At 36.1% G+C, this 19515-nt stretch overlaps 1 protein-coding gene across 2 annotated transcripts in view; it reads left to right on the top strand.

The window, feature by feature from the left end:
* The window catches only part of SEC24A (SEC24 homolog A, COPII coat complex component), a 56619-nt gene that overhangs the window by 17183 nt on the left and 19921 nt on the right, over positions 1-19515 (top strand). For both annotated transcript variants that reach the window (XM_036423809.2, XM_036423808.2), the window contains exons 3-11: positions 989-1156; positions 3995-4072; positions 4854-5011; positions 5310-5482; positions 6718-6820; positions 7778-7904; positions 11321-11430; positions 13869-13981; positions 15525-15643. In XM_036423809.2, coding sequence (XP_036279702.1) covers positions 989-1156; positions 3995-4072; positions 4854-5011; positions 5310-5482; positions 6718-6820; positions 7778-7904; positions 11321-11430; positions 13869-13981; positions 15525-15643 — 1149 coding nt within the window. The remainder of the gene's footprint in view (positions 1-988; positions 1157-3994; positions 4073-4853; positions 5012-5309; positions 5483-6717; positions 6821-7777; positions 7905-11320; positions 11431-13868; positions 13982-15524; positions 15644-19515) is intronic.

Genomic DNA, 19515 nt, shown 5'->3' with positions numbered 1-19515 from the left:
AATTGGTGTAGTTGAAGCAGTAAGAATACTGGTATATACAAGGACAAATATCATATAATTCTTAATTTAGTTTGATGAGTATTTTTGCACCTCTTGGATAGTGACCTATAAAGCATATGCATAAACTTCGGATCATTTCATTTCCCATTTTTTTAAGCTTAGGGAGTGTTTTTAATATAGTATTTAAACCATTGTTGAAAGTAAACTACTTTTTACAAAATGTATTTTTATTGATTTCAGAGAAGGAGAGAGACATAGGAACATCAATGATGGGAGAGAATCATTGATTAGTTGCCTCCTGAACACCCCACTCTGGGAATCCAGCCCGAAACCCAGGCATGTGTCCTGATGGGGAATCAAACCATGACCTCCTGGTTCATAGGTCAATGCTCAACCACTGTGCTATGCCAGCTGGACGAAAGTAAACTACTTTTATTATTACTAGGTTATTGAACAGAGTACAAAGTTACAATCTTATTTTTAATAGGTTTACACTGCCAATAAAAATGAAGCAGAATGAAATAAAACTTAGAGAATTTAGAGTATCACAATACTAACAAATTACAAAGTAATTATAAAGCCAACTCTAAACTTAATCAATGTTAATTGAATGAGATATATTCATAGGCCATTAATAAAATTTTATCGTGTTAATTTCTACTGGAATATTTGACATGGCCTGTTGAAACTCTGTGACCAGTCAATGAAAAATTAATCAATAGAGAGGGTATTGTATCTGTCTTATAAGTTATTTGATGTTGAGTTTATACTTATACTGCTTTAATAATTTATAGATAAGCACTATAGGAGAGACAGGACAAAATGTAAAGTATGTATATAAATTAAGTTATAAACCTGGGAAGTAACATATTTCTGGTAATTTGTTGGTGGTTGCAATTAAAATTTCAAAGTTATTCAGATTTAGTGAAAGTCTATTTGGCCTTTGTCTTAAATACTTAAGTAACGTGAAAAACCAATGTTTTCATAGGTTCTGCACCCCCTCTGAATCCACCTCTGCCTACCACTTTCCAACCAGGAGTTCCTGTTGGGCCTCCCCCAACTGGAGGACCACCTCCAATGAGTGCCCTAAGTCCTCAGAAATCATCACATAGGGATGTGCACCAGCCCTCATTTAATTCACCTACCAACCAAGAAGGTAAGCATGGCAAAACCAAGTCAAGTTTGACTTAGGGTAGAATAATGAATATTTCTGAAATCTGTGTATCCATATCATATTTTTTCCAGAAAATCTAGTTGTTTTGATTAGGGTTGGCCTTCAGATATTTAGAGTTTAAAGAGGTTCCTCAGAATTCCCATAGTCCTATGTATGCTGAGCTATGAACTAGCATTCAGGAACCACTGCTGTTAGCTTTTAAAAATATATATATATTTTATTGATTTTTTTTACAGAGAGGAAGTGAGAGGGAGAGTTGGAAACATTGATGAAAGAGAAACATCAATCAGCTGCCTCCTGCACACCCCGTACTGGGGATGTGCCCACAACCAAGGTATACAACAAAGGTACATGCCCTTGACCAGAATAGAATCTGGGACCCTTGAGTCGGCAAGCCGACACTTTATCCACTGAGCCAAACTGGTCAGGACTGTTAACTTTTTTTATTGCTGTGGTTGTCAAGTTAGGTGTCTTTTGGGAGAGGGAGGTGAGAGGAGAGTTCCTGCTTTTCTGTTAGAACTATTTTCATATACTGCCTTTTTTCCATGGAGGTGGTATTTTGATTATCACTGTTACTGTAAATAGCCTATTTAATGCTAATTGACCCTCACGCCATTGCAAAGATGGTGGTGCCCACAGCAAATAAGGAGGGAATATGCTAATTGACTGTCATGCCCTTAAAGATGGTGGTGCCCAGTTCCCTCAGTCGCACACCTGTCGCACACCTCCGGAGTCCCCCAGTCCCCTCAGCCCTCCAGCTGTCCAGGACCGGCTCAAGGCGCAGGCTGCCTAACTGCCCAGGGCCAGCCCAAATCTCAGATAACCAGGGCTGGCCGAGGCTTGTGCTGCCAGCAGTGGCAGCAGCAGAGGTGTAATGGGCATTGCCTTCCCCTGATTGCTGAGTTATCTCCCTCCCCTGAGGGCTCCTGGATTGTGAGAGGGGGTAGGCCAGGCTGAGGGACGCCCCCTCCAGTGCATGAATTTTCATGTACCTGACCTCTAGTTAGCAAATATTTATGAATCTAAATACAAAGTTAAATATACAAGCATTTTGATGTTTTATATAAATAAAATGTTTTAAAGCATTGTCTTCAGATATAATTTTAAAATGTTTATTAATTTAAATAATATTTTGTAAAGTAAAAAAATTTGATTTTAGCAGTAATTTAACTATTGCAGCAAGATGTGGAAATATGAAAACAGAATAGGAGGGGGGAAAACCATTACCTATATCCTACTACTAAATACACTAAATATAATTTTTCTTATAGCAGTTCCTTTTATTTTGTTTAGAATTATAAGTGTGTGGTGGGAGATTTGTGAGTAGTTTGAAAAGAATAGTATTAACAATGAATAACAAAATGATAAAGCAATGTCCTACAGGTTACCACATTACTTACAATTTTAATCAATTAAAAATATACACACTATTTTTGTTTGTTTCTACAAAGTGTTTGTTTTAATTCTCACCCATGGATATACTTTTATTGATTTTTAGAAAGAAAGGAAAGGAGAGAGAGAGAAATATCAATCAGTTGCTCTCTGCAGACAATTTTTTTTTTGTTAATCCTCACCAGAGGATATGTTTCCATTAATTTTTAGAGAGAGTAGAAGGGAAGGGCAGAGACAGAGAGAGAAACATTGATGTGAGAAAGACACATCGATTGTTGCCTCCAGCATATTCCCAGGATGGAGCTAGAGATCAAACCTGGAACAGAGGACGTATGTGCCATGTTATTTTATTTTATTTTATTTTATTTTATTTATTTTCTTTAAATATATTTTATTGATTTTTTTACAGAGAGGAAGGGAGAGGGATGGAGAGCTAGAAACATTGATGAGAGAGAAATATCAATCAGCTGCCTCCTGAACACCTCCTACTGGGGATGTCCCCGCAACCAAGGTACATGCCCTTGACTGGAATCGAACTCGGGACCTTTGAGTCCGCAGGCCAATGCTCTATCCACTGAGCCAAACCAGTTTCATTATCCGTGCCCTTTTTTGAAATTGAACCTATTACCTTTCAGTCCATGGACTGATGCTCTAACCATTGAGCTAAACCAGATAGAACTGCAAATAGTTTTTAAAAGTTTTCTGTATCAACTCATGGCTAAAATGGTGGTCTTGAGAACTGCATAAAAATTGTCATCTGTATTGTAACCTTTAAACTTATCTGTTTGGTGTCAAAATAAATATTAACGTTAGCACCTTTGTACTTAGGTGCTAGAGGTTGATGCTAGTTACTGATTTTAGTTTCTTCTGTACCTGAAATAGCATACATAGTACCTAGAAGTAAATTTTTACTCTTCAAAAGCCGATGCCTCTGGTATTTAACTTTAACTCTTCAAATTGGGGGGGAAACAAGATTTAAAATAAATTTTAGTGGTGATTCTCTAGACTGACACAGTTGTTCTAATTCATTTATATTACCTTCAGATTCTAAATTTACCTTCTTCATATTTTGAAAGAAGTTATTTTTATTCTTAAAATTTTATTTTATTTTCAAATAATATTGATTTTGGTGATTTCTCTTTCAGTGTGTATTGCTCTTAAGAGATTTTTAATACTACTCTGGTAAATGCTGAAATCTTTCAGATAGTATATAATTTTGTACACTCCACAAAGGAACATCCTTTTTAGAAGTTTATAAAATTATTTGCTACTTTGATATATTTTGTATATTTAAAAACTGGCATTGTTTAAAACTTTTATTTCAACATTTGATTTTTTGGGGGGCTGTGGTTTAAACTATATTTGTCATTTGAAAAGTTATCTTAAATTAGCTCCAGTCTTATTGAAATTGTAATAAACTTTTCTTAGGTATAACATCAAGTACCAATAATGGATCTATGATGGTTCACAATAGTTACGATGAAATTGAAGGCGGTGGCTTCTTGGGTGAGATGCTATGAAAATTTTCTTGTTGTTGTTGATTTTAGGAAACAAAGAAGAAATCTTTTTAATCATGTCCCACAATATTGATTATTGTTAGCATTTTTTTCTCCATATATATAGACTTCTTTTGTTAATTTTCCCCCTCAGAGTTGGGATTGTGGGCTTTATTATTATGATGCTATGACATAGAGTATTTTTTACCAGTTAGATCTATTTAAATTTATTTAACCAATTGAACATTTAGTATGTTTTCATTAAAGTTATTTTAAATTAGAATTTTCATTTGAATACAAAGTTTCATACATATAAAAGTGAATTAACTATACAAAACTTATTTTTGTGTTTATAGTTGTAGTCTACATTAAGTAGACTTTTAAAAAATATTTTTTTATTGATTTCAGAGAAGAAGGGAGAGGGAAAGAGAGATAGAAACATCAATGATGAGAGGGAGTCATTGATTGGCTGCTTCCCACATGCCCCACTGGGGACCGAGCTTGCAATGCAAGCATGTGCCTTTGGCTGGAGTCTAACCTGGGATCCTTCAGTCCATAGGCTGATGCTCTCTATCCACTGAGCTAAACCAGTTAGGGCTACATTAAGTAGGTTTTAATCATTGCTATTACTTTGTTGCTAGTATTTGTTTTATTTTATAAAAGTGATAAATGAAAGTATTAACATATTGAAAGGATTTTGGAATTATAACTTCTATGATTCAATGGATCTATGTGTTGATTTAAAGTATTCTGGAGTGTAAAATAGAACTTAAAAGTTACCTTGTTTCTAGCAACACCACAGCTTACTAATAAGAATCCTACAGTGAGCCGAAGTGTTGGATATTCATATCCCTCTTTACCACCTGGTTATCAGAACACACAACCACCTACAACTGGAATGCCACCCTCTTCCTTGAGCTACCCAAGTGGGCCACAGGCCTTTAACCAGGTAAACTTTTTGCTTCTTTTCTTTTCTTTTTTACTTATTTTCCACCTTTTTTGTTTAAACTGTAAATACATGGAAAAGTTTCAGGACCTATAAAATGAACATTTTTATCCCATTAGAATAACAATGGATATTTCATAAGACCTTTGTCTTATTACATATCTCTAGAACCAAAATATTTATCAGAAATCCTAGATTATGGTTTTATTTAAAGAGAAATTAAATAACTAAGTCTTTATACACTTCTGTTTTCAACTGAAGACATTATAAAGATTACTTACCTTCAATTATACATCTTTAGAATTCCTTAGGTGCTAATCATTTAACTGCAAGCATGAGTGGATTAAGTCTACATCCAGACGGGCTGAGAGTTATTAACCTTCTTCATGAGAGAAACATGCTTCCATCAACACCTTTGCAGCCTCCGGTTCCAAATTTGCATGAAGATATCCAGAGACTCAACTGTAACCCAGAGTAAGGTTCAGTGTTTCTTATATTTTACTCATTCTAAACATTTTCCAGATTTCTTTGGAGTCATATATTATGAACAAGTTGTGCAGATATATTAATTTATGAAAGTAGTTCTGTGGGTAGAAAACAACTCTTTTAGTTGCTTACTTAATTGATATTTGAAATGTTCTAAGTTTTGAAATAGGGTGGCTATTTCTGAGATGATTGCTGCCTCTATCAGCTATAATGGTAGTGTGATATTCATTATCATTAAGGCAGCTACATTATTTCTTCAGTCCAAAGTATGGAGATTTAATTCTATATAATCCTTTATTTGCTCTCATTTCAAATTCTTTTTTATAAAAACAACAACACATAATTATAACATTCTTTCCTTAAGATTAAGCATATAGGCTTAAATATATAAAGTGAAGATGTTGTGATAAATTGAGTTTTGTTATAAATAGTATTTTAGAAACTTCAGCAATTTTGGATCATCACTGGTTTGGCTCAGTAGATAGAGCATGGTATGCAGACCAAAGGATCCTGGGTTCGATTCCAGTCAAGGGCACGTACCTTGGTTGCAGGCTCCTCCCAGCCCAGGCCCTGGTCAAGGCATGTGCAGGACACAACTGATCATTGTGTTTATCTCACATTGATGTATTGCTCTGTCTTTTCTCTCTTCCTCAGGTAAGGCTCAACATTAACACACACACACACACACGCACACACACACACACACGCACGGGTCATTTGATAGTCTAGATTTGCACACAAGCAAAGAAGAGACTTTTCTTTAATTATATACTAGAGATTATAACCATCTACCCTCTCTTTATTTTTAAATGGGATAGAATTTGAGAGAGCCTGTTGAAATATTTTATGTATTTGTAATCTGATCCAGTGTTAAAATTGTACCCCTTTTTTTTTTTTTTTTGGTGGTTAATCCTCACCTGAGGATATTTTTTCTTATGACTTTTAGAAGGGGTGGAAGGGAGGGAGGAAGGGGAAAGAGAGACACATTGATTGGTTTCCTCCCGAATGCACCCTGACACGGGCTGGGATCAACCCCACAACCAAGATACGAGGTCCATTCCCTTGACTGGGTACCGAACCCTTAACCCTTCTGTCTGAGCCTGACCCTTTGGCCACTGAACTAAACCAGCCAGGGCAAAATGTGTACCTTTTAAATCTTTTTGTTGTTGTTGCTCAAAAATAATCATAGCAACAACTGATAGATTGTTTTTACTTTACTATAGGTTATTTCGATGTACACTGACTAGCATTCCTCAGACTCAGGCCTTACTGAATAAAGCCAAACTTCCGTTAGGACTGCTGCTTCATCCTTTCAAAGACCTAATGGTAAGTTATAAATTATTTACCTATTAAAATACTTTACCCAGTCTCTCGGTACTGCCATTCTTGGAATAAAATTTGTTCTTTAGGAAGCTGTTTTTTAAAAAAAGAAAAAAAGGGCCTCAAATCTTTCTGATCGACCCTATCCCACTCCCTCAAAAAAGCCTTTTCACTTTTGTCCTAAGGCTCTGGGACCTTAACATATAGCTACACACTGTTGAGAGGATAAGTACATAAGTGAATTGATTTTCCCAAAAAAACCTCCAATTGATTATAGGATTTTATTGCCTTTACTGATAATTTTATATTAAAGCTTTACAACTTTTTTTTAATGTAGGATAAACTTCAAATAGGAATGTAATTGCAAATTTTAATTGAATATTTAAATATGACAGTTCTTTCATGAGGTAAGGCTCTTACTATAACATGTAGAAACTTTGAAATAATTTGTTTTAGAATAGAAGTGGGGCACATATAAGGCCAGTGAAATGATTTGGTCTGGTTCTGCCAAGGCATTAGAGGTGAGTTAATTGAATGTTTGGCCAAATATAGCAGGCTAATTTTGTATGGTCCAAGAATGATGTTATATATATCGAAATGGTCCTTGGCAGGAAAAAGGTTCCCCACCCCTGTTTTAGAATGTTAATCATTCCTTTGCCACCCATCTCAAAAATATTGTACATTATAGATGTACTATGTTGGTTTTGTGTGTAAATGTTTAATGAGAAAATAAATACTTTTTAAAAGGTAAAATTTAAGAAACCAGTCCTAGGAAAAAGCAACAGAGTATAAATTAATACATCTCTGCTACATAAATTTTTTGTGTCGCATTTTGGAAACTTTTTACCCTGGGGTTTTTCCTCCAAAATTATAATATCCCCACAATTATTTGGAAGGTATGATTAATGCTTTGCCTTAGTCATGATGATCACTGCCTTAAAAAAATTAGTTCTGTTTTTTCAGCAATTGCCTGTGGTTACCTCCGGTACAATTGTGAGATGCCGTTCATGCAGGACATACATCAACCCTTTTGTCAGCTTTCTTGATCAAAGGAGATGGAAGTGTAACTTATGTTACCAAGTCAATGATGGTATGTTTTGTGTGTGTTTTTTTGAAACATTTAAAAAATTTTACTTCCATTGTAGGGAAATCAGATAATACAAATATGAAGTTAAAAAAAAAAAAATCAATAGCCCTGTCTTATTTACCTATAAACATTCCACTCAGAAATAGCTTCTGATAACTTTTTTTTTAAATATATATTTTATTGATTTTTTACAGAGAGGAAGAGAGGGGGATAGAGAGTTAGAAACATCAATAAGATCGATCAGCTGCCTCTTGCACACCCCCCACTGGGGATGTGCCCGCAACCAAGGTGCATGCCCTTGACCGTAATCGAACCCGGAACGCTCTATCCACTGAGCCAAACCGGTTTAGGCTCTGATAACTTTTTTCTATGCCCTTATTCTTACATATTAGAGGTGCACGAAATTCATCCACAGGGGAGGTGGGGTGTTCCTCAGCCCAGCCTGTATTCTCTCTAATCTGGGACCTCTCAAGGGATGTCCATCTGCCCGGGCCTAAATGGGCAGTCAGATATCCCTTTCGTAATCCAGGACTGCTAATACCCAACCACTCGCCTACCTGCCAGCCTAATCACCCCTTAACCACTCCGCTGCCAGCCTGATCGACACCTAACTGCTCCCCTGCTGGCCCACTTGCCCCTAACTGTCCTCCCCTGTCAGGTTGGTCACCCCTAACTGCCCTCCCTTGCCAGCCTTGTCACTCCTAACTGTCCTCCCCTGCTGGCTTCATTGCCTACAAGTTCCTGCTCCTGCTAGCCATCTTGTTGTGGCCATCTTGTGTATTGGAGTGATGGTCAATTTGCATATTACTCTTTTATTATATAAATAAATATAAATAACTAATAGCCTGGTGCACAAAATTTGTCCAGGGGGTGTGGATATCCCTCAGACATTGGTCCTGCACCCTCTCCAATCTGGGATCCCACAAGGATCACGCCTAAACTGGCAGTTGGACATCCTTCTCGCAATCGAGGACCACTGGCTCCTAACCACTCGCCTGCCTGCCTGATTGCCCCTAACCATTTTGCCTGCTGGCTTCTCCAACTACTGCCCCCTGCCAGCCTGCTTGCCCCCAACTTCCACCCCCTTCCTGCCTGCTTGCCCCAGCTACCCCTCCCCCTGCACTGGCCTGAGCGCCCCCAATTGCCCCCGCTCACCAGCCTGCTTGTCTCAACTGCTCACCCCTGCCGGCCTGATCGCCCCCAACTGCCCTCCCCTTCTTGCCTGACCTAACCACCTCTGCTTCACACTGCCACCATGGCTTTGTCCAGAAGGACATCTGGAAGGTCTCTAGCATATTACCCTTTTATTAGTATGGAGGAAGATTATATATTCTTCTTAGGCAAAAAAAAAAAAAAAAAAAAAAAGTGATAATATTATTTTGATACCACTATTTTGTATTTATTATATTGGGTATAATAATAAATGGCATATTTTATACTGTTATTTAAGTCTGTAATTTATTAAATAAATTTTTATTTAGAAATTGTCCCATGCCTTTAATCTAGGGCGGCGATTTTCAAATGGTGCACCTAGACAGAGAGAGGGAAAGAATCTTTAAAACACAATACCTGACTAGTCAGGGACACTGACATCTTTTCCCTTACATTGTCAAATAAAAAATGACAACAGCCAACACAACAGTAGCCATCTGGTGTGAATGAATCAAAATTATACTTTTTTTTTTATCAGATCGACAAAATATATATATTTTTTGTATGCCACATATTTTTAGTAATTAGTTCATGTGTGCCATGAGATGAAAAAGGTTGAAAACCACTGGTGTAGGGGTAAAAGAAAGCAGTCCTCGGGAGAGCTGCCATCAGCTTTATTCACTGCTGGGTGAAGGGAGGTGGGCAGTGCTAGAAGGTTAGTTGAATGTAGTTTTCTCAGTAATTGAGAAGGAGGAGATCTCATTCAACTGTTTCACAATTTACTTTTGAGGAATATCATCTAACTAACTTTAATAGGATTCTAGAAGAGAAAGGGTATGCTGATATCCACATTGAAAATTAAGTCTCTGCTTGGAAGGCAATTTCATTAAGTATTGAGAAATAAAGGAATGTAAGATATCCAAACCATTAAAAAAAAATTTTATTTATTGATTAGAGAGAGAGACATTGATTTGTTGTCCTACTTATTTTATGCATTCAGGAATAGCGGAAAGTGGCCGAGACCGTTTTGGCTCAGTGGATAGAGCATCGGCCTGCAGACTGAAAGGTCCCAGGTTCTATTCCAGTCAAGGGCATGTACCTTGGTTGCAGGCACATCCCGAGTAGGGGGTGTGCAAGAGGCAGCTGATCGATGATTCTCTCTCATCGATGTTTCTAACTCTCTATCCCTCGCTCTTTCTCTCTGTAAAAAAATCAAAATATATTTTAAAAAAGAATAGAGGAAAGTGAGGATAGAGTAGATTATTCTTTTTATTCTATAATAATTCAGAAAATATATGTATAGTGTTTAGTACACCTTAAAAATCTTATGTATATGCTTCAGTATATGAAATGAAATGGTAATAAAGGATATAGTCACTTTCATATGCAGCACAGACCATTTCATGAACTATGGCTTATCCTTTAGCTACATAAGAATTTGAATTTCTAAACAGAAGACAGCTGCAATGATAATTCATTTAGAAAATACTCATTGAGCTCCATTACATTGTAAGTGGTAGGTAACTGATATTCCGTAGAGGTTTTACTAATTAATGAAATTTACCATACTTTTAGACTTTAAACTTTTTTTTTTAATTTTAATTCATTTTTGTTTTTCCTTTTAAGCTTCATAAGACATTGTTGTTTTTTATAAAGTTTATTTTTTAAAATATATTTTATTGATTTTGTACAGAGAGGAAGGGAGAGAGATAGAGAGTTAGAAACATCGATGAGAGAGAGTCATTGATCAGCTGCCTCTTGCACACCCCCTACTGGGGATATGCCCGAAACCAAGGTACATGCCCTTGACCGAAATCGAACCTGGGACCCTTCAGACTGCAGGCTCTATCCACTGAGCCAAACCGGTTTCGGCTTTACCATATCTTTCTAAGAGTATCCAGAGTCTGTACATATTATGTGTCAAATGTTAATAGCTTTGCTAAAAAAATTATTGGCATTTAGGAATTTTTACCATTTTTTTTTTCAAGCTATTTTAGAAAAGCTTTAGCAAGAATGAAAATGAAGAGGATATCAGAAGACAGGGAAAGAAAAAAAATAACAGTGATTTAGTATATAAAAGTAAGACATATGCAGGACCATTTAGTATATGAAGAACTTGAATGGATCTCAAAAACAAAGTGTACATCTTATCCCTTAACATTTAGTCTGTATTGAAGTATTTATAAATTACTAAATAAGAAAACAGCCAAACACAAGGTTTATTAAACAATCTCAGTTTTATCATTTTATGTTGTCAACTTACATAGTTCCTGAAGAATTCTTGTACAACCCTTTGACCAGAGTCTATGGAGAACCTCACAAAAGACCTGAAGTTCAAAATTCTACAATTGAGTTTATGGCTCCTTCAGAATACATGGTAACTTTTCATTTTTTTATATAACATTTATCTCAAAAAGTGGGTTTTAAATAAAACAAAACGTTACAGTTTTAAATTTAGAAAAGTTACACATGTTCATTATAAAAGTAGTTAATTAGTACAAAAGGATAAGTCTGAAATATGTACTAGAATGTAAAGTTTCACTTATGATTCTTGTATGTTCATACAGAAATTTGCAATATCATATTGAGATCATATTTACTTTTAAGTCCCTTCAATTTTTTAAATTATAAATAATGTTATAATGAGCATCCTTTTCCAAGTACTTTTTTTGTTATTAACCCTCACTCAAGGAGTTAGGATATTTTTTTCCATTGATTTTAAGAAGAGTGGAAGGGAGGGGGAAGAAAGGAGAGGGGAGAGAAAGACAGAAACATCAATAGACATAGATTGGTTGCCTCTCAAATACTGTTAGAGCTGGAGATGGAACCTGCAACCCAGAAATGTGCCCTTGACCAGGAATCGAACCTACAGCCCTTTGGTGAGTGGGTAGGTTTGCAGGTTTGAGTCTGGTCAAGAGCAAGTACCTGGGTTGCAGGCTCGATCCCTGGTCTTGATCAGAGCTCGTGTGGTAAGCAATCAATGTCTTTCTCATATAGATGCTTCCCTCCCTCCCTCCCTCCCTCCCTCCCTCCCTCCCTCCCTCTCTCTCTCTCTCTCTCTCTCTCTCTCTTTCTCTCTCTCTCTCTCCCTCCCTCCCTCCCTCCCTCCCTCTCTCCCTTCCTCCATCCCTCCCTTCCTTCCTCCCTCCCTCTTTTACTTCCTCCTCCCTCCCCCACTCTTCCACTCTCTGTAAAAAAAAATCAGTGGAAAAAATATCCTCCAGTGCAGATTAAAGAATGTATGAATGGTTGGTTAGTAGTAACCATCCCTTTGTTGAATTAAAAGCAGAAAATGCAGAAGCATTTGTTCTTTTGAATTGGCCTTCCTGGGTTTCTTTTCTTTTATCTCCCAGGTTTTAAAAAAACAGCTTTCTTTAAATTTGGAATTTGACTATAGCAAGAGGTTTTGCTTCTTCCCGACTTACCTCTTGGGACAACAGATTCTGTGATTCAGCAAGTGATATATACAAAAACAAACACTCACACACAAAAGTTAGTACACTATATGTACCAGTTCTGATTGTGATTGCTGCTTTTTATTGAATTGAAAACAGATCTTTGAATTGGGAAGTTTAAAAATGCAGTCGTACATTTTTGTGAAACTTGCCTGAATTGTGTTTGTTAAATAACCAGCTCTCAGGCAACTTAACTTTTCACTTTCAGAACTGTAATTCCTTCTAAATTGTGAAATATGATGCGCATATGGAAAATTTTATATACCAAAAATATATAGTATGCAAAATAATTATAAATGCAGTGTTAGCATCACCCAGGTCGAGAAATTGAATGCTGCTAATATTCCCAGAAGTCCTTCTTTTTTTTTTTTCTTTTTCTTTTTTCTTTTTTTTTAAATATTTTATTGATTTTACACAGAGAGGAATTGAGAGGGATAGAGAGTTAGAAACGTCGATGAGAGAGAAGCACCGACCAGCTGCCTCCTGCACAACCCCCACTGGGGATGTGCTTGCAACCAAGGTACATGCCCTTGACCGGAATCGAACCCGGGACCTTTCAGTCCACAGTCCGACGCTCTATCCACTGAGCTAAACCCGTCCCGGCCAGAAGTCCTTCTGATCACATTTCCTCCCCTTCCCATTAGAAAACAGTCTTCTGACTAATGGCAATCACATCCTTATTTTTTCCCTGAAGTATCCATCTGAAAACAATATAGTATAATTTTGTCTGTTTTTTTGTTGTTGTTTTTTGTTTTTTAAATATATTTCTTTATTGATTTCAGAGAGGACGGGAGAAGAAGAGAGAGATAGAAACATCAGTAATGAGAGAGAATAATTGATTGGCTGCCTCCTGCACACTCCCCACTGGGGATCAAGCCTACAACCCACGCATGTGCCCTTGGCCAGAATCGAACCTGGGACCCTTCAGTCTGCAGGCTGACACTCTATCCACTGAGCCAAGCTGGCTAGGGCTTGCCTGTTTTTTAAACTTCTTTCTACATTATGTTTTAATCCATTGTTTTTTATAGTCTCCATTTAATTTTTTTAAAAATATATTTTATTGATTTTGTACAGAGAGGAAAGGAGAGAGATAGAGAGTTAGAAACATCAATGAGAGAGAGTCATCGATCAGCTGCCTCTTGCACACCCCCCACTGGGGATATGCCCGCAACCAAGGTACATGCCCCTGACCGGAATCGAACCCGGAACCCTTCAGTCCCCAAGCAGACGCTCTATCCATTGAGCCAAACCGGTCTCGGTGGTCTCCATTTAATTTATAAATAATGTTTATTGTTTTGCTATATGTGGACAGGACAAATGATAAATTTAAATTTAATCTTATTAAAATTTTTTTTTTCAGTTACGACCACCTCAACCTCCAGTGTATGTCTTTGTGTTTGATGTGTCTCACAATGCAATTGAAACTGGATACTTGAATTCAGTTTGCCAGAGTTTGTTAGACAATCTGGATTTGTAAGTATCTTAATTCAGCTTCAGTTGGAAACTAATAGTGTTTACAAAATGGATAGTTTTAAAATAAAAATAAAAAAAGCAAAAAACAAACAAAAAAAATCTATGTAATGTTCTAAAAACCTACGTAAGTCAGTTGTAAACTTTAGGCCTTGCTTTCTCCAAAATTCTATTTTAACTTTTTATTTTGGAAAAATTTTAAACATAGAGTGAATAGAATTTAATGAACTTCCAAATATCCATCCCTCCTCCCTCAACTTTAACATTTTTAGCATTCAGCTATTATTTTTCCCCCCTCTTAATATTATAGAGGAAGGGGGAAAAGGAGAGAAAAAGGGGGCGGGGAGAGAAAGACACATAAATTGGTTGCCTCTTTCACTAGCTCTGACCATGGATTGAACCCAAAATCTGGGTATGTGCCTTGATTGGGAATTGAACCCACCACCTTTTGGTGTACAGATAACGTTACCACCAACTGAGCCACACCGGCCAGGACAGTGTTCAGCTGTTTTTGCTTTATGTAATCACACAAACATACCTCTTCCTTGAGTACTTAAAGTGTAAATCTCAATCAGCATATCATCTTACCTATAAATACTTAGAATTATTTTTAGCTCTAATTAAAATAAGAGTGTCACACCAAACAAAATTAGCAATAATTTTATAATATCAACTAATACCCAGTCCAGTTTTTGTTCTGATTGTTTCAAAAATGTTTCTTTACTGTAGGTTTATTAGAATAAGAACTAAACTATTTTTACACATTGCTTTTGGCTATTATGTCTCATAAGTTTCTTAAAATATCTGTACTTTACTTTTTATTTATTTAAAAATATCTGTATTTTTTTCCTCTTTCTCTCTCTTTCTCTCTCTCTACCTCTCTACTTTAAATAGTGTTTAGTTACTTAAGGTAACCTATAAAAGTTTGTGTGACCTTTTAGTGTAATGCATTATAGTGTTCTTGTGTTCCATGGAAGAATATGGAAAGCCAAATCTCATCAGAAACAGATTAACTCCCTTACCTTGATGATAAGGGGCATCCTTGTTCTTGCCAGCATTTGTACTTTTAATGTTATAGATTGTGTATGAGGATTGTCTGTTGAGGAAGAGTCCACTGATGCACCCAAACATGGGTAAAATTTTTAACAACTATGCAGTATCTAAATTTATATTAAATTTTAGAGTTGGTATATAGTAACTTTATAATATATTTTATAAATTAAAATCTTCTACAAAGTTTTGTTTATACTTTCCAGTGTTTTTATATGCCATTTTCCAAGTGATTACATAATTTTATATAGGTGTAATGAGTTTTGAATTGCTGTATTATTATTGGGTTTTCTTGATTGGTTTACGTATAGTGTTTTCACTTTGAGTAGGATATATTTTTATGGTGATTAAACATTGGGTGGGTTAAATGTTTTTGTTAGGACAAATTCTATAATATGAAAGTAGATATTTTCATGTAACTCTTATTGGATATTTAATATATATGTATATGAATATGAGAAAACTTGATAAAATACTCTTCTAAATTTATTTTTAGGCTTCCTGGCAACACTAGGACAAAAATTGGCTTCATAACATTTGATAGTACAATCCACTTCTACAGTCTTCAAGAAGGTCTCTCTCAACCTCAGATGCTAATAGTTTCAGATATTGAAGGTACATATACACTTGAAATTATTCAACTATCTTAGTCATTTGTAGCTTTAGAAATATTTCATGACTATTTGATAAATTAAGAATGTATGGTATAAACGCCGGGACCGGTTTGGCTCAGTGGATAGAGCATCGGCCTGCGGACTGAAGGGTCCCGGGTTCGATTCCGGGCAGGGGCATGTACGTACCTTGGTTGCGGGCACATCCCCAGTGGGGGTGTGCAGGAGGCAGCTGATCGATGATTCTCTCTCATCGATGTTTCTAACTCTCTAATTCTCTCTTCCTCTCTGTGAAAAATCAATAAAATATATTTAAAAAAAAAAGAAAAGAATATATGGTATAATTCTATATTGAGGAAAACCTTGAGTATAATATCATAAGATTGTTGAAATTGTTAAGAGTCCTTCAGTTCAATCCTCATTTAATAGAAGGAGGAAGTAGTTATAGAGGAAAAGTGCTTTATAAACAAGGCAACACATTTATTTAAAAAGTATTTGAGGAGAGACATATAGACCAATGGAGAACCCAGAAATTATATAATATAGAAATTATATAATAGAATAGAGAACCCAGAAATAAACGATTACATATGTACACTTTGATTTTTTATATAAGGATGCTGAAAACATTCAATGGCGAAAGACAGTCTTTTTATATATATATATATATATATATATATATATATATATATGTATTTTATTGATTTATTACAGAGAGGAAGGAAGAGAGAGAGCCAGAAACATTGATAAGCTGCCTCCTGCACACCCCCTACTGGGGATGTGCCCGCAACCAAGGTACATGCCCTTGACCGGAATCGAACCCGGGACCTTTCAGTCCACAGGCTGACGGTTTCGGCGGCAATCTTCTTTTTAAAAAAATAATGTTTTTGGAGAGAGGAAGGGAAAAGGAGAGAAAGAAACATCAGTTGGCTGCCTCCTATATGCCCCCTGCACTGGGGATAGATCCGCAAGCTGTCTATGTGCCCTGACTGGGAATTGAACCAGCAACCTTTTGGAGCATGAGATGACACTCAGTGAACTGAGCCACATCAACCATAGAAGAAAAGACAGTCTTTTCAACAAATAGTTCTGGGAATACTGAACATGCAAATGAGTGAAGTTGGACCCTTACCTTAAACCAGATAAAATTAACTCAATGGATGAAAGAGCCAAACTTAAGAACAAACACTACAAAATATAAAACTCTTAGAAGAAAACATAGGGGGAAATCTTCATGACATCAGAGTTGACAGTGATTTCCTGGATATGACACGGAAAGCAAAGACACCAAGAAAGAAAAAATAATAAAACGGACTTTTTCAATATTAAAACTGTTATATATCAAAGAACATTACCGAGAGTAAAAAGTCAACTCACAATAAAATAGGCAACTCACAGAATGGGATAAAATATATCTAAATCATACTAGTATATCTAAGAAAGGATTAATATTCAGAACATCTAAAGAACTACTCAGCAACAAAATTACATCAAAAATAGGCAATTTTGCTGCCAAAACCAGTTTGGCTCAGTGGATAGAGTGTCAGCCTGCAGACTGAAAGGTCCCAGGTTCGATTCCGGTTAAGGGCATGTACCTTGGTTGCGGTCACATCCCCAGTAGGGGGTGCGCAAGAGGCACCTGATCGATGTTTCTCTCTCGACCATGTTTCTAATCTCTATCCCTCTCTCTTCCTCTCTGTAAAAAAAAAAAAAAAAAAAAAAAAAAAAAAATCAATAAAATATATATATTTTTAAAAATAGGCAACTTACTTGAATAGATATTTCTCTAAAGAATATATACAATGACCAATAATGAAATAATGACAAAATACCTAATGTTATTAGTCATTAGAGAAATGCAAATCAAAACCACAATGAGATACCATTCCATGATATGGCTATTACCCAAAAACGGAAAACAAAAATATTAGCAGGGATGTGGAAACAGTGGAACTGTTGTGCATTGTTGGTGGCACTGATGGTGCAGCCACTATGGAAAACAGTATGGAGAGTCCTCAAAAAATTTGTATTTTTTACCATAATTTAAAAAATTAACTCAAAAGTTAACTTAAGTGTGAGACTAAAACTATAAAACTGTTAGATGGAAATATAGAAATAAGTTTTTGTGACCTAGGCAGTGATTTCTTAAGATATAACACCAAAAACACAAACAATAAAAACATAGATAAGTTAGACTTCTTCAAAATTAAAAACTTTTGTGTTAAATTCAAAGGACACCATCAAGAAAGTGAACTGAACCCTAGCTGGTTTGGCTCATTGGGTAGAGTGTCGGCCTGCAGACCAAAAGGTCCTGGGTTTGATTGCAGGAGGCAACCAATCAATGTGTTTCTCTCACATCAGTGTTTCTCTCTGTCTTTAACTCTCACTACCACTCTCTCTAAAAGATCAATGGAAAAATATCCTTGAGTGAGGATTAAAAAAAAGTGAACTGAGAATCAATAGAATGAAAGAAAATATTAGAATGAAAGAAAATATTTGTAAATCATATATCTGATCAGGGAATTATATCTAAATTATGTTAAGAACTACAACTTGCCAAGGCCGGTTTGGCTCAGTGGATGGAGCGTCGGCTTGCGGACTGGGGGGTCCTGGGTTTGATTCCAGTCAAGGGCATGTGCATTGGTTGTGGGGCGTGCAGGAGGCAGCTGATCGATGGCTCTCATCGATGTTTCTGGATCTCTATCCCTCTCCCTTCCTCTCTGTAAAAAAATCAATAAAATAAAATATATTAAAAAAAAAAAAAAAAAGAACTACAACTTAACAATAAAAAGACAAATAACCTAATTAAAAATTGGGTGAAGGAATTAAATAAACATCTCTATTCACACAGTAGTCAGTGTTCTTTATATACAGTTGGCTATTAAGTACTTGAGTTATCAGGGAAATACAAATGAAAACACAACAGTAAATTCACAACTTGACCTATGAGAATTACCTGTTTAGATTTTGCTTTATGATAAAAAGTATCTGGGTGAACAGATTAGAGAGTGATCTGTTGTGAACATTTAGAACCAAAACAGAAGTGAGCTCTCCTCAATTACTGCCCTTTAAAGAGGTACATTCAGTCCACATTGTTCATGGATTCTTTACTTGTGAATTTGCCTACTCACTAACATTTACTTATAACCCCAAAACCAATACTCATAGTGCATTTTCAGACATTTTCAAAGATGAAAACTGATTTTTAAAATTTGTTAACTTATGTGAGGTGGCATCTGGCAGTTTTCATTTGTATTTCCCTGATAACTCAAGTACTTAATGGCCAACTGTATATAAAGAATACTGACTATTGTGTGAATAGAGATGTTTATTCAATTCCTTCACCCAATTTTTATTCTTCCTTGTGTGTCATCTGAGTCAACCTGTTTTTAATTATTATTATTGAATTTAGAGAGATAGAAACATTGATGTGAGACGGAAACATCAATCTCTCATCTCTTGTATGAACCCTGACTGGGCATTGAACTTGAAACCTGAGCATGTGCCTTGGACCAGGAATCGAATCCTTTTGGTGCAGGGAACGACTCTCCAACCAACTGAGCCACACTGACCCCAGCCTTTTTTTTTTTTTTTTTTTTTTTAATAAGTGTTTTGTGTGTTTTTTTCTGGCTGGCTTTCAGGGCTAAGCAAGAACTTTATAAAGTAGGGTTCTGATTTGTTGCTTTTAACCTAAGAAGCAGAGCACTTGTACAAACCCTTACTGAGTGCTTACAAATCAATAGTTTCTAATTGGGAGATTATTTATCTTTTACACAGGAACAGTTAAGTTCCAGCCCTAGCCAGTTTGGCTCAGTGAATAGAGCATTGACCAGCAGACTGTAGGGTCCTAGGTTCAACTCTGATCAAGGGCACATA

This window comes from Pipistrellus kuhlii, unplaced genomic scaffold (genome assembly GCF_014108245.1).
Source record: "Pipistrellus kuhlii isolate mPipKuh1 unplaced genomic scaffold, mPipKuh1.p scaffold_m20_p_8, whole genome shotgun sequence".
Taxonomy (NCBI): Eukaryota; Metazoa; Chordata; class Mammalia; order Chiroptera; family Vespertilionidae; genus Pipistrellus; species Pipistrellus kuhlii.
The sequence above is the reverse complement of the archived record's forward strand: the minus strand, read 5'-3'. Positions and strand labels throughout refer to the sequence as shown.